This window comes from Corylus avellana, chromosome ca5 (genome assembly GCF_901000735.1).
Source record: "Corylus avellana chromosome ca5, CavTom2PMs-1.0".
NCBI classification, from domain to species: domain Eukaryota; kingdom Viridiplantae; phylum Streptophyta; class Magnoliopsida; order Fagales; family Betulaceae; genus Corylus; species Corylus avellana.
This window is the reverse complement of record NC_081545.1, coordinates 25,581,527-25,597,309: the sequence shown is the minus strand read 5'-3', so window position 1 is coordinate 25,597,309 and position 15,783 is coordinate 25,581,527. Positions and strand designations below refer to the sequence as shown.

The window sequence follows — 15,783 nt, the reverse complement described above, 5'->3', positions numbered from 1 at the left end:
GACATTTAGAGGATGGCCAAAAGAAAAATTCGCAGAATAACAAAGATAGGTTCTTCAAAGGTAAAATTCTTCTTCCTTTAGCTATGGGTATTTGATTTTAAGTTGAGTAATAGGCCTTAGATGAGAACCTTTTGATTTAATCATGATGATATTGGGTGGTTTCACTCTTGAGAATTTTGAATTAGTGTTGGGAGTTGATTCTCTATTTTAATGGGTTAACTTCCCTAAAGGAGTAGACTGGAGTTAATTGATTTTCGTGAATTGTTATTAATTTAGTTGTGAATAAACAGAGTGGAACAACAAGATATTTTTTTCAAGATGATTAATTAGCAATTTAAAGACTGCTCATAGCTTCAGTCTAGAGGTAAGTAAATTCACTACCCCTTCTAAAATTACTTCATGTCATGCTATTTATATATTCTTGTATCAAATTGTAAATAATTATTTTATTTACGTATTATGAAGTTATGTTGCATGCATGAAGGATTTCTAAAAGAATTATTTAGAAAGTTTATATTTCTTTAAAGGCTTTTTAAGCACAACAAGTTTATATTTGGAAAAGTTTCCATTTTAAGAAAAGAAAGTTGAGAAATGATGATGATTATAAGAAAGAAAAATGATGATAAACCCTCCTACATGTTGCCCTAAGATGCATCAAAAGAAGTACAAAGAAAAGTACAAGAGATGAGATAAATGTTTATGAAATGAGGGCACATGTATGGAGGAGAGTATTTTTGGCCCCAAGATAAGATAAGATGAGAGTTCGGTACCGATACTCGGATGGAGGCGAAACCACTGAAGGAGGCTATGCCAGAAGGTGGTATTCCATCAACTAGACCGTTGAGTGCACCAAGAAAGAGTTAATTGACGGTCGGGCATGACTGTGGCCACAGTTCAGTGCCATGGTCACAGGACTCGCAACCCTCGTGCACAGGGGTAATAGTGTACATGGGTCTTATTATGAGAAAATGATACTATATTTTCAACGAAGATATGCTAAGATGATTTACAAAGATTATTTATAATGATGCATTATGATGATGATTTATAAAGATGTTTACAACGATGATCTATTACTAGATGTAATAGTATGTATATGTTACGGGAGATGCAACCGTACTTACATATATTATTATGGCTGGATGTATATTTATTTGTGAAAACGATTTTCAAAACTGAGAACAAGGAGTAAAACTATTTATGGTTATGGATTTTACTTGCTGGGCCCCCTTTGGGCTCATTCAGTTTTATTTCTTGTTTTCAGGTAGAAAGGATGCTGGAATAGGAGGCCGGAATGGGGTGGAAATAATTATTAATTTTCAAAGTCTTTTCATATAAGTTATTGTAATGATATGATGTTCCGCAACTAAAATCTAATGTTTTCTAATTTCGCTTGTAATAAAATCTCTTGAATAATGTTTTACGCATTTATTGTATCATTTAAAATCTAGTACTCTGATAGACCTTATAGATCTTTGCAAGAACTTTTGTTGTAAAAGAAGAAAAGTGGCAAACTCAGCCTTAACGGGCTGGGGATGTTACACATGGTCCCAAATTTCAATGGATATATATAGCAAATACAAGTTGGCATATATGGGTGGTTCTCAATGCATTGGCAGCCCTAGTTCCACATGTTCTAGACTCTATAGCTATCAATTGCAATTTGCATGCATATACTTCTAATTATATAATGAGGAGGAAGGTGGTTTAGAGCATGGTTTCTTTCTTTCTTTTTCTTTTTCTTTTTCCTCTTTTCCTGTAGAATGTAGGATATATAAGCACATCAATGTAGGATAAATTTATGTATTGTGAGGTACATTTGAAACAAATGCTTAGGTTCTTCTAGGTTTTAATGTTTTAGAACCAAATACTACAATAATTAAGTTATGTTTCGTCCACAAGTTGGATCAAGTTATTAATCTTTTTAACCACGTAAACCGATAAGTAAGAAAAATTTAAGAACTTAACTATCATTCTAATAGACTTTTAAGAGGGAGTACAGACTTTTCATGAAAGTTAATAATTTTTTGTTAAAAAAGTAAGGGTTCATTTGACAATGCTTCTATATATATCACTTAAGCTTGTCCCTTTAGTCCTTAAATGGCGTTGAGCCGGCCCTAAGGCATAATTAGCTTTGAGGTGGAAGTTGCTAAAACCAAGTAATAGATTAGTGCAAATTTTGTGAAAGGCATAATCATAGACCTTTTCGGCTCGTACACGCACGCAGCCGGCCCAACACAATTACAACAATATCTAATGCTTAATTTTGTGATTTTTTTATTAACAAAAAGATATGTCTTACCTAAAATTAAAATAATTACAAAACATGAGGATTAATTATGATTGCATTTTGGTTTACATGTCGTGTTCGAGATTATAGTACCAATAATTATAGGAATAAGATATGAGACCAAACAAAGGATAACTAAAGTGGATGTTGATATGATTTAAATCGTCGTATTCACTGCAAATAAAATCTAGAAAATCAACTAATTAACGTTTTGTCATGTCAAATATTCGAAAGCTTAAGCGCCGACTTGCATCTAATCTAAGTTTCTTGATGCTAATTATTAATTATTACCCTTCGTAGATTTGTGACATGGCATAAATTACGTAGTCTGAGCTCATCCCAAAGATATTTTCACTGGTCGAAAGAAAAATATTTCCGTAAAAGCAATGCTACAAACTCAATTTTTATATTATTTTTGTACACTGGACAGATGTGGTGATGCTCATAAACCATTGGATTAACCATTTTCAAAAAAAAGTTAATAAATTCAACTGTTTATTGGGACTCTACATCAGCTCAGTTATACAGTAATTATATAAGAGTTGACTTTTTAGCAAGTTTTGAGAGCCAACTTTTTCATCTTCATTTCCGAACTTTTTATTTTTAGAAATCAACTAATGTTCAAAGGGGCAGCTTTGGGTCTCTAAGGGATAGATCAATCGGTTGTGAGACCACGCCTCATGAAACCAAGGTCACTAGTTCGAATCTCCTATCTCCTTTTGTGTGGACATGTCAAAAAAAAAAAAAAAAAATGGAAGCTTTGCGATAAAATAGGCCTATCTTCAACTTCTCTATTGCTCTGGATTCGTGAAGTCCAACCTAATCAAGAAAATTGACTAAAAGTCAATAAAGACTTTATGGGCCGTTCTATCATGTTAGAAGGGCACAGGCCCATTAAGTGGTTTGGTTTTCTGGCTGATAGAGGCCCAAGTCCTTCCAGCCCTTCGGAGTCCCTCGACCTATGGCCCACTTTTAGTAAACCTAATTTATTATGGACAGAAATTTTTTCCAAACCAGTCTAGAGAAAATATCCTGCAACCCATGCATGTAAAATAGTGTAAAGTGTTTATAAACATTTAAAATGTACATTAAATCTTAACCTCATTAATAGCAGTTTACTAACTTAAACTAAATTTAATGTGCTTTTTAAATGTTTATAGACACTTGGCACAATTTTATATGGGTTGGAGAATATTTTCTTCAAACTGGTTTGGAAGAAATTTCGGTCCATTTATTATCATACCCCCATGATAATAAAGTTAGCCATTAAATGACTAATATTATGAGTTGGAGATATATATATATGTCCACGGGGACAGAAAAATGGGAGAAAGATTTGAACTAATGAGCTTCGTTTCATGAAGTTTGATTTTTAGTCGATTGAGTTACTCCTTGGGAATATAAAACTTGGCGTTTGTCTCCAATGGATAGCTCAATCGGCTAAAGACCATTCTTCGTAAAGTGGTGATCATTAGTTTTAACTTCTAATTCCCCCATCCCCTTCTTATGTACATGTCAAAAAAATAAAAATAAAAACTTGACATTTGCCTAGGCCAACAGTAAATTAAGGTCCCAAACTACTAATTGTATAATAAAAGTTTTTTTAAAAATATATATATTTAAGGCCCACAATTAATAATTGTACAATAAAAGGTTCCTTCCAAATTTTTAAAACATATGGTAAAAAGTTCATAAATAATCTATAATTAAGGCTCTCAATTATGGTAAAAATAATAATAATTTTACAATACTAGGGCCTTAATTAGAAAATCTCTAGACACAAAAATGGTAATTTAGACCTGTATAGAATACCATTTCTTCTAATTACAGTTCAAGTTCAAGTTCATAAAGAATGGATTTTCCATGAAAGTTAACAACTAAGGGTTTGTTTTACAATGTTTTTTTATGTAGACATGTATTTTTTTGTTTTTTTGTTGTGATGCGACATATTTAAAGTAATTTTGAGTGTTTTGTGAGTATTTTATGTTTTGTCTTGTTTGTTAATGGCTTTGCTTTTGTACTAAAAAGCAACCTTAAGGTGTTTCCAAAAGATCCTGCAGGCCCTAACGAAATAAATTTATCAACGTATATGAATTATTGGAATATCCATTTATTTACTTTCTCATTTTCACATTTATGAAAGTCAAACCTGCATGACTTTGTTTAACGTGGCACAATCAAATAAAAATAATTAATATTTTAGGGGTTGTTTGGTCAGCAGAATAGACCCTTAGAATAAAAAGTCATTCTTTTGTTTAGTAAGGGCCTAATTCTAAGAATAGTGATTTCTACCCGTGGGAATTACTAATATCTTATACACAGGAATAGCAATTCCTTTTTTTTTTTTAAAAAAAAAAAAAAAAAAAAAGAGAGAAAAGAAGATGAATTGCTATTCATGAAGGAATGAACACTTTTTACCAAAAAACCAATTTTTTTAAAAATGTTTATTTGAACCCTTAATTTTTTTTTTTTTAAAAAAAAAAAGAAAGAAAGAAGGAAAACCTAGAATTTAAGGGGTGGCCGCCCACCCACTGGTAGGACTTGGGGGTGGAGGTGGCTAGGCCACCCTCGATGAGCCTCAAGGCCACCCCCAAATCCACCGGACCCCCGAGGCGCCCCGGGGGTGGTGCAACCACCCTAGGTCCTGCTAGGTATTCGGGTGGCCAGGCACCCATGTAATTTTAGGTTTTTATTTTTATTTTTTAAGAAGCGTGGGGTTTTTATAATTTTAATTTAACTCAAATTAAAATACAGATGTTATTACTAAACTAAAAAATAAAAATAACTATTCTATTTCACTTTCTTCTATTTTTAATAATAACTATTTATTTTTCTAATAAAATACTCACTTCACAAATCAAGCAAGCCCTTAACATAAAAACGGGCATATTATAAAAAGGAATTATGGACTAGTGCAAATTTTGTGAAAGGCAAAATGATAGACCTTTTTGGGTGGCACACGCACGCAGAGCGCCGCCCAACACAATTACTACAGCATCCTGCTTAAGTGTGTGTGTCTGTCTAACAATGGTTGTGACTTTTTAACATAATGATATGTCTTACCTAAATTAAAATAATTACAAAACACGAGGAATATTTATAATTGCATTTCGGTTTGCATGTCATCTTCGAAATTATAGTTACCAATTATAACCCTAATAATAGGAATAAGATATGATAACAAATAAAGGGTAACTAAACTGGATATTCAAATGACTTTTTTATTTTTTTTATTTTCTTTATTTTGTAATAGATGTTGAAATGATTTTAAATCGTCGTATTCATTGCAAATTAAAATCTAGGAAATCCATTCACGTTTTGTCGGCTCAAACTTAATTAATTACCCTGTCTAGATTAGTGATGTGGCATATATTACGTAGTCTGAGCTCATCACCAAAGATATTTTCACTGGTGGAAATAAAAATATTTACATTAATATTATTTTTAGATCAGATGGTTCAAAGGAATAATATTTAATTATTTTATTTTGCATCATATTCGTCCCCAAGAGGTAGCTCAATCGGCTGGGACCACACTTAATGAAGTAGAGGTCACAAGTTCGAATCCCCCTCCACCCTCTTGTGCGGACATATCAAAAAAAAAAAAAAAAATTAGCTTAAGCGTTAGGATAATTGGGCCTACTGCTTCTGGATTCATCAATTAAGTCCAACATAATCTAGAAAATTGCCTAAAAGCCCTAAAGATTTTATGGGCCCAACTATCATGTTATAAGTCTTAGGCCCATTAAGTGGCCCAAGTCCTTCCAGCCCTTTGGATTCCCTCATCCTTTGGCCCAGTTTTAGTAACCCAAGTTTATTATCTTCCCCATGATAATAAAGTAGGCCATGAAATGAAGGTTCGCTCCATAGCATATATATATATATATATAATGTGTTTTTAACTTGCAAGGAGGAATCTATACCAATATATATTATGAACTATGAAAATCACAAGTTAGTTTGGAAAAATGATTGTCCCTTAATCTACTATGATTTAGATTAAGAATAAGATTTTTTTTAAAAAAAATAAAAAAATAAAAATAAAAAATTGTAATTGTAGAATTTAAACTGATGAAAATCTCAACCCACCAACTTAAATTTATATTGTTTGGATGCATATATTTAAAAATTAAAATGTTAAAAAATTGGAATAATAGTTACAATTATGATAACAATGATTCGACCACGATGAGGATATAGTATTTTAATGTTAATGTTAAAGAGGATGATACGGTGTTGATGGCAAGTATATATAGTATAATAGTATCGATATCTGTATTTTTATATAGTAGCTTATAGTACTATTGAGTAAATGCTATATACTACATTTTAGCTCATAATTATTACATAATGTTGATGTAACAATTTCAATTAGAATTGGTCCGGTGATTGGTTGGCACTATCTCAACAACATTATAAGATAGTTGTAAAAAAAAATATATATATATATATATATATAAATTATAACACTAATCTGTAATATTGATTTGGTGCCTTCTTTGTATCTTATTTATATCTAGCGAAAGAGTCCGGTTGTCATTTTTCAAACAATTGTGGATTTATAGATTTTTCATATTTGGTGTTATTGCATATATGGTAATGCTAGGTAGCGTTACTCTTGCATATATAATCATTTTAAAAAGAGAATAAAATTATGGTAAGAGCTTTTGATCTCTATACTTCACACAACAACCTCTTAAATGATGTAAATATGGTAATCAACAACAGACCAAATCAACCATAACAAAAGCATCCGCTAACTTATGACTAATTATCAGGTTTAAAAATCAGATCTGTATCAAACAAACACTATCTAATGCATAGGTAGCGCTTCTTTCTCGGCTTTGAGAGCAGAACCTCCCAGCCGATACTCATCCTCCTCGACCTAAAAGTCAGGATACAGTTCACATCCACAACCCAATGGTTTGGACCAGTAGTAACGGGTAGCAACCGGGCGCACTAAAGTAAGAGGAGAGAACCTTATTACAAGCAAAAAGAAAAACCATACAGGGAAATAAAAGGAACAACAAAACAAATGCAGGAAAAGAAATTACAGCAAAAAAAACAAACTACATGGGAACCCAAAAGGAAATACAAAATAGAAAAATAACAATACAGGGAAATAAAAACGAAAAACACACAAAGCGGGTCACTGCAGCCAGAAGGAGGCCGATCGTGAGCTGGCAAGAAACCGCTGCGAAAAGTGGCACAAAAAGTTTGACACGGAAGGGGTGCGCGAAAAGACCCGACATTTGTTTGTAAGAGCTTTATGCTCGCAACTTTTATCAATGAATGAGTATGGTATGTTCCCTTTATTAAAAAAAAAAAAAACAACCTCTTAAATGATGTATCTAGGTATCTTATTTCGTTTTACAGCCCAAAAGAGAGAGAGAAAAAAAAATGTGGGCTGACCCTAAAACCCTAAACTAATAAAGCTTTATTTTATTTTTTATTTTTTGGGCAAACAAGCTTGTGGTTGTGGGGTTTGAAATCAATCAAAAGGGTGCAACTGCAAAGCCACAAAGGAGAAGGGTTTAAGGAATAGTCCACTACCGCCTTGTTCAATACCTCAAGCTCAAAGAGGCGCAAAACTCCCATATTCACTGCTTCTTCTTCATCTTCGTCTCATGCCAATGAGTTCTGCTTCTTTCTTGCCATCTAGTTCGGTGCATATCTTCAATTTCTCACATGGGTTGTTCTCAATTTTACTTTGCTCCGTTTATAACTTCTCTTTTAATTGTCTTTTCCACCATTTTTGGTCCTTCTCGCTTCTGGGTCAATGAAAATTCCCAAATTTGGCACTTGGGTAGGTCTTATTTGTGCTTTTCTGCACCCCCTATACATTTTCTTCTCTGAGGTTCTTGCTATTTCTCACTTCTGGGTGTCTGAAAACTCCCAATTTTGGCAGTCTCAAAATGCTAATTTTTGTCTTGAGAATACTTCGTTCCCTTGTAGTCACATAGCAGAACTCGCAAATGATTAAGAGAAGGCCTAGTGCTTACTATTATTACTGTTCCTTCAGAAATAGAAGAGCAATTACAACCTGTTCTCTACCACTAGACCCACCAAATGCTTCGGTCTCATCTCTTACCAATGACCACAAATCTCTCTGCCTCTCCTTAGCGGAGCAACTCATTCAACGCGGCTTGTTATCCTCGGCACAGCGAGTGGTTCAGCGAATAATCTCACATTCTTCCTCAGCTTCAGATGCTATTTCCATAGTTCATTTCGCTGAGGTACGGGGCTTGGACCTTGATTTGGGAAGCTATGGTGCAGTCATTAGGAACTTGATGAGTTCGGGTCAGCCCCAGTTGGCTGAGGTGCTTTTCCGTGATAGAATTGTTGGCAGAGGTATCAATCCTGACTTGTCGATTTTGAATTCTATGATTATTTGCTTTTGTAAGTTAGGCAAATTAGAGGAGGCAAGAGCTCAATTTGATTGGCTGCTTGTGATGGGCTTTGTTCCTTGCAAAGCTGCGTGTAATGCCATGCTTCGGGAGCTTTGTGCACAAGATAGAATTTTAGAAGCATATGATTATTTAGTTAGAGTAAATAAGGCTGGAGTTACTTCTGGTTTTTGGTGTTTTAATAAGTTGATTGATGAGCTATGCTCTAAGGGGTATATGGATGAAGCTCGTGATTTGTTCGATATAATGTGCAGTAAACCTGGGTGTCAACCTACTGTCCATCTCTACAAATCATTGTTTTATGGACTTTGTACGAGAGGGCTGGTCGTGGAGGCTGAGTCACTATTCAGAGAAATGGAGTCTCAGGGTCTTTATATAGATAGGATGATGTATACTTCTTTGATTTATCAATATTGTAAGGCTAAGAAAATGAAAATGGCAATGCAGGTTTTGTTGAGAATGCTGAAGACAGGTTGTGAGCCTGATAATTACACATGTAATACATTGATTCATGGTTTTGTGAAATTAGGTTTGTTTGATAAGGGGTGGATGGTTTACAACCAGATGGCAGAGTGGGGAATGCAACCTGATGTGCTAACTAATCAAATTTTGATCAGTAAGTACTGCAGGGAAGGGAAAGTTGATTGTGCTTTGATGCTTTTGAAGAACATGGTCAATTGCAACTTAGCTCCCAATGTACACTGTTACACAGTTTTGATAAATGCTCTTTACAAGGAGAATAGGCTAATGGAAGTTGATGAATTGTACAAAAGCATGCTGGATAGCGGGGTTGTTCCTGATCATGTGCTGTTTTTTGTCCTTATGAAGAATTATCCAAAGGGGCTTGAGCTTCAGCTTGCTTATATGATTCTGCAGGCAATTGCCAAGAATGGGTGTGGGATTGACCCTTCTATACTCGCATTCTCTGCTAGTGTGAATTCTACTGGAGATTTGGAGAGAGAAATTGAGATTCTGCTCGAGGGAATTGTGAGAAGTAACTTGAATCTAGCTAATGTGGCATTCAGTGTTTTTATCAGTGCCTTGTGTGAAGAAGGAAGGACTGATTGTGCTTTGATTTGCATGGATAAAATGGTTAGAGTTGGATGCGTGCCTTTGCTTTTTACTTACAACTCTTTGATCAAGTGTCTTTGCCAGGAGGGGCTTTTTGCGGATGCTGAGTCCCTGATTGACATCATGCAAGTTCATGGGGTGGTCCCAGACCAAGCAACTTATTTGATAATGATAAATGCACATTGTAAACGAGGTGATTGGGTGTCGGCATTCGATATTCTGGATCAAATGGAGGAGAGGGGACTGAGACCTTATGTTGCTGTATATGACACTATTATTCGTTGTCTGAGCAGAGAGAAAAAAATTTTTGAAGCAGAAGAATTGTTTAAGAGGATGCTCAAGTTTGGTGTGGATCCTGACGAGGTTGTCTATATGACGATGATTGATGGCTACTCCAAGAATGGAAGAGCAATTGAAGCCTGCCAGTTTTTTGATAAAATGATAAAGAATTCCATTCGGCCAAGTTCTTATTCCTACACTGCACTTATAAGTGGGTTAGTGAAGAAAAACATGACTGACAAGGGATGCATATACCTTGATAGGATGTTGGCAGATGGTCTTGAGCCAAATGCGGTGTTGTATACCTTGCTTATTAACCATTTCTTAAAGAAGGGAGAGTTTGAATTTGCCTTTAGGTTAGTTGATTTGATGGACAAAAACCAGGTTGAACATGATCTTGTCATGTATATCTCACTGGTCAGTGGTATTAGCAGAAACATCACTGGCATTAAGAAAAAATGGTGCATTTTAAATAAAGGGTCTGAAAGGGCAAGAGAAATGTTTCTCCATTTGCTCCATCAGAGAACTCTAATCCCAAGGGAAAATATTTTGAGAGTTTCTATTAATTCTGTTGAGGAAATGAAATGCTTTGCATTAAAGCTGATGCGGAAGGTTAAAGAGATTAGGTTTATGCCAAACTTGTATATATACAATGGTATAATCTCTGGATTTTGTAGGGCAGAACAGATGCAGGATGCCTATGATCATTTTGAAATGATGCAAAGAGAGGGTGTACGTCCCAATCAGGTGACTTATACCATTCTTGTTGATGGGCATATCCAATTGGGTGATATTGACAGTGCAGTAGGATTGTTCAATAAGATGAATGAAGGTGGTTGTGCTCCAGACAGAATTGCGTACAACACTCTACTGAGAGGCCTTTGTAAGGCCGGGAGACTACTTGATGCCTTGTCAATCTCATATATGATGCGTAAGAGGGGGGTTTTACCAAATCGGGTTTCTTTTGAATATTTACTCCGTTGCTTTTGTTCTAGTGATCTAAGTGGTCCTGCCTTCAAGATATTTGAAGAAATGCTTGCTCAAAGTTATCTACCTAGCCGGTTTAATTGCAACTGGTTGTTTTGCATTTTATGCAAGAATAATAAATTGCGTGAAGCTCGTATAGTGTCTAATATGATGCGTCAGAGATGGAAATCTCCAGAAAATGCAACAAAGAGGCTTCTTCTGGAAGCGTGCTATAAGGGAAGAGAAGTTAATTTAGCATCATGTTGTTAAAGAAATATGCTAGTGCATGGAAAAAAGATACTTTCTGGTGCAACAAATTCAGAGGTTGGTAATTGGGAAATTTTTTTTGTGCCAACCATACACCGCTTCAATTTTCAATCGTTCTTGCTTTCAAATCATCTTCCTCTCATTGCATTTCAAATTTGCTATCGGCATTATTTGACTTGGGAATTGTGTGCCTGTGGGATTAACCATCAGTAATTTCTGCAGGAATTATGGAGTTCATGCATTTCCTTCTAGCGGCAATGAGTCATTTGCATGCAGCTGACTAGAATAAGGTAATTTTCTATTTTAATCTGTCCTGCTACTTTCTTAGAAGACATGCAAATGAAAATGTGAACTGAAAATCACGAAATTCATGAAAGTGCACATTCAATTGTACTTTTCAAATATAGGACACATGGAACATATGGAAGTGTGAAGAGCTTCTTAAAAAGAGGTGAAAAAGTCCGAACCTAAGTTGCAGCTTGTGGCTTCTTTTTTTGAAATTTTTTTATTTAAACAATAGTTTTCTTTTCAATTTTGATGCAAGAGACAGTAGTTCTAGTCGGGGTATAGACAAGACGGTTTTGCGGGTCTAGGGTTGCTTGGGGGTGCAGCGGGTGCTAGAGGCATTGGCTCTCTAGTAGGGGTAGAGGCAGGTTTGTTTTGCGGGTTTAGGGTTTTTTTGGGGTCTAGGGTTCGTTTTTGCGGGCTTAGGGATTTTTTTGGGCTTTAGGGTTCTCTTTTGGGGGCTTTTGTGGACTAGCTTTAGTTTTCTTGTGTATACTTTTTGTGTACTTAGGGGCGCTTTACGTCTTTTTTTTATATATACAACATTATTTATAAAAAAAAATAGTTTTCTTTTCAAGATATAGAAATTTTTAGATTTTCAATATTAAGAGTGGAAGATTTGCATGAAGTTATTTGTAATGTGGTTCTTAGATTTTAAAAAAGGGGATGCAGTTGTAACAATCATGCTTAATAATTTCAAAGTCTCGCTTTGTTTTTGTAGTAGTTCAATAACAAGTTGGATGTTTATATGAAAATGATCTCCAGCAAGATTTCCTGTTAACTTGGGTCTATACACTTGGAAGGGATTTAGTTCAATCAAATTTCCTTTTTATATATATTGACAGTCATAGCTAACATTGTCAATGACTGGTACTTTCATTATCTAGGTCCTTATTTGGGTTTGGATTTTTACTGTTCCTTCTGTTGTATTGTGGGCGTGACCTTCAAACTGAACATAACTTCCACGTGTAAGTTTTTTTATTTGCTTTATTATTGTGATAAGTTCTTTAAATATATATCTGTCATGGACTTCACTGTAGCAAGATAAATTATTTTTCTCAGTGGATGGGTATTTGAGAATTCCTATCTACGTGAGCTTCTTCCTAAAACATGCTTTGATTGAATTGTTTTATAGGCTTGAGCAGTAATTTAAAAAAAAAAGCTGAAAAATGATGCTGTCAATAGTTCAGATGAAATGTCCATCCTGAAGATGAGGCTGCATGGAAGACTAACATAGGGACAAATTTGATAGTGGAAATTCCACTATAATTGATAACAAATAACAAAGGAATTTTCTGGTCGTGTAATGCATTGGCTTTCCCCAGTAAAAAAGTGGGGAGAAAAAGTAGTTGGAAAAGGTGTGCCCTTCTGAGGCAGAGTTCTGTCTTCCACACCTTTTATGTGTCTGCTGGTGAGGCTTGTGCTTCATGGGTGTCCCAAAAGGAACTAATGTTGTGAACCTCTTCTTTATTATTTTTTTCATTTCCAATTGTTGTTAGCCAAAAAACAAATCACAAATCTGTAAAAGTTAAATAAAACAAGAAGCGAGTGTTTTTGTGAGTCTGTGTAAGTTACCCCTTTATTTTTTATATTTTTTCTTTCTTTTTATCCTTAAATTGTAGATATATTATGAACATAGAACATAAATTATTTATGTTTATGGGTTTAGGCCTCATGCCTCGGTTCACACAACCTTGCATAACATAGTGTGTGAGAGAGTTGCAATTCAAATTTGTTCTTTTAGCAATATGAGTCATACTAGTATTGGTTCAAATATCTTTTTCTTTACTTTTTTTTTGTTTTATATAATTGTTTTTTATTTTCTTTTCAACCACTGGTATTATTTTTGTTTCTAGAAATTTGCTGGACTAGATTCTTTCCATTTTTGAATTATTCATTTAGAATCTTTACTCCAAAGCAGTCAAGCTAAAGTATATTTGATATTAATAAATTTTGAAATTGTGCAGGTAATGAAAGAGAATACTATAGTTCAAATCAAAATGTACATGTCATTGACTGTCCTCTGAAAGAGAATATGGTCTAACATTGTTCTTCCTGAGTCATGACTCGGTATGCAGATGCTTTTGCAGCATAGAAGAAGTTAATTCAGATTTCTTGTGCTTGCATGCATTCGTGTCTCTGTTTATTCAAGACATTTTTCAAGAATGCCTATCTTACTAGCTATTAATGTTACTTTTCTTTTCTGTGTAGCTGTGAGACACTTGACGGTGCTTTGCCGCGCATTTATAGGCTTCAAGCTTCAATTTCAGCTCTTGTTAAGGTAAGAGAACATAAATTGCCTTTTAGACCTTAAATAGAGAAACAGTTGGATACAGAGAATTAGCAAAAGTTTTTGGTTTGACATTAGCATAAATGATCTGGTCTATTGTTGTGAAAGAGAAAGTCCTTATTGTATATATTTGGACCTCAATTTGCTTAATTTGATTGCCGTACAGATGTGGAGCTTGTGTGCTGTGCTGTGAGTTTCTCTTCCTAAACCAAACCAACATATGAAAAGAGGTTGTTGGTCCATAGTGGTACAAGTTACTGCAGCAGTATAGACTCAACTGATTTGAGTGGGGAAGCAATTAAGCTGCTTCAATGGCCGGCACCAGACGATCCAAGCGCCTGAATCCAATGAGGTAAACCCTTTTTAGTTGTCTCCATTTCTAGAAAGGCAGAGTTCAGTTGTTGCCTAGGAAGAGCTGATGAACTGCTAAAGAGGGAAGAAAACTCTGAAAAATAATCATGGGTTCGTGAAAAGAAGTGTCAAAACTTATCCTCTTAATTTTCGGTGACCATTCTATTTAATTTTACTTTTTTAGGGAGTCAAGCTATTGTATGGACTTTTTTTTGGGGTCAAATTCGGTGGCTAGACTAGTTAGTACTACAATCTTATCATACTAGCGAAATTTGTCTTTTTCATCTTTCTTTGTCTTTTCTTTTTTCTCTCTTTTTCTTCTCTTCCATCTTTGTTTTTAGTCTTTATAAACTGCGCCACCTAACAAATAAATTAGTCGTCTCTCTACATTATACAATGTCTTGGAGGGTCTATAAATAGCACTAGAAAGACTTGGGATTGGTAAGTAGCCATCAGTAGGGGTCTAAAATGTCCGGTGATCAAACTGCATCTCCAAATCCCACCATGGATCCCTACCAGTTCCTTCAGATCGTCCTCAACCCTGACGGTACGATGACTCGCCTACTCAAAACTCCAGAGACCTCGCCCACATCCGATCCGAGCCTTGGTATCCCAGTTCTCTCTAAAGACATTCCCATCAACCAATCAAACAACACCTGGGTCAGACTGTTCCTACCGCGGGAAGCATTTGATAACTCACCCACTAAGCTACCTCTTGTAGTTAACTACCATGGGGGAGGGTTCATCCTGATGAGTGCAGCCTCATCGATTTTTCATGATTTTTGCGTGAATATGGCGACTGAACTCGGTGTGATCATCGCATCGGTCGAGTACCGTCTTGCACCGGAGCATCGCCTGCCAGCGGCTTATGATGATGCCGTGGAAGCGTTGCACTGGATCAAAACCGCCCAAGATGATTGGTTAAGAAAGTATGCTGATTTTTCTACTTGTTTTATCATGGGCTGTAGTGCTGGGGGTAGCATGGCCTACCATGCAGGACTACGTGCAGCTGCGGACGTTGACCATCTAGAGCCGTTGAAGATCCGAGGGCTGATACTGCAACAACCATTTTTTGGTGGGATCCAGAGGGCTGGGTCAGAGTTGACTCATATTAATGACCCTTATTTGCCCCTATGTGTCACTGATGTTATGTGGGAGTTGTCCCTGCCAATTGGGGTTGACCGTGATCATGAGTATTGCAATCCGACGGTGGGCGGTGGATCCATGCTCTTAGAGAAAATCAAGGTGCTAGGATGGAGGATTTTTGTGAGTGCTTGTGATGGGGACCCATTATTTGACCGACAGGTTGAGCTGGTGAAGATGTTGGAGCAGAAGGGTGTAAACGTGTCGGGTCATTTTGGCGTTGGAGATTTTCATGGGGTGGAATATTTTGACCCTCCGAAGGCCAAAGCATGGTTTGGAGTTGTTAAGGGTTTTATTGCATCTTGCTAGGATTCATAAGACATGAATAATGATGTTCAGTGATTGAATTATATATGCTGCTATATCTTATTTAGGGCGCAAGTACCTTACCTGATATACAAGGTATAATAATATATATATATATATATATATATA

At 35.6% G+C, this 15,783-nt stretch overlaps 2 protein-coding genes and 1 long non-coding RNA gene across 3 annotated transcripts in view; all 3 read left to right on the top strand.

The window, feature by feature from the left end:
- On the top strand, window positions 1-1,501 carry LOC132180338 (uncharacterized). The gene is made up of 3 exons (XR_009440133.1): window positions 1-60; window positions 291-364; window positions 1,265-1,501. It is a non-coding gene; the product is annotated as an uncharacterized LOC132180338 (long non-coding RNA).
- A 6,275-nt stretch (window positions 1,502-7,776) lies between these two features.
- The window catches only part of LOC132181102 (pentatricopeptide repeat-containing protein At5g62370), an 8,777-nt gene continuing 770 nt past the window's right edge, over window positions 7,777-15,783 (top strand). Inside the window, 6 exon segments of the mRNA XM_059594168.1 lie at window positions 7,777-11,183; window positions 11,185-11,336; window positions 11,502-11,569; window positions 13,532-13,634; window positions 13,776-13,845; window positions 14,021-14,206. Coding sequence (XP_059450151.1) covers window positions 8,265-11,183; window positions 11,185-11,268 — 3,003 coding nt within the window. The 5' untranslated portion in view covers window positions 7,777-8,264 and the 3' untranslated portion in view covers window positions 11,269-11,336; window positions 11,502-11,569; window positions 13,532-13,634; window positions 13,776-13,845; window positions 14,021-14,206.
- On the top strand, window positions 14,213-15,746 carry LOC132181103 (carboxylesterase 1-like). Its single transcript, XM_059594170.1, has one exon. It carries the CDS (start codon window positions 14,674-14,676, stop codon window positions 15,655-15,657), a length of 984 nt encoding a protein of 327 aa, XP_059450153.1. The 5' UTR covers window positions 14,213-14,673; the 3' UTR covers window positions 15,658-15,746.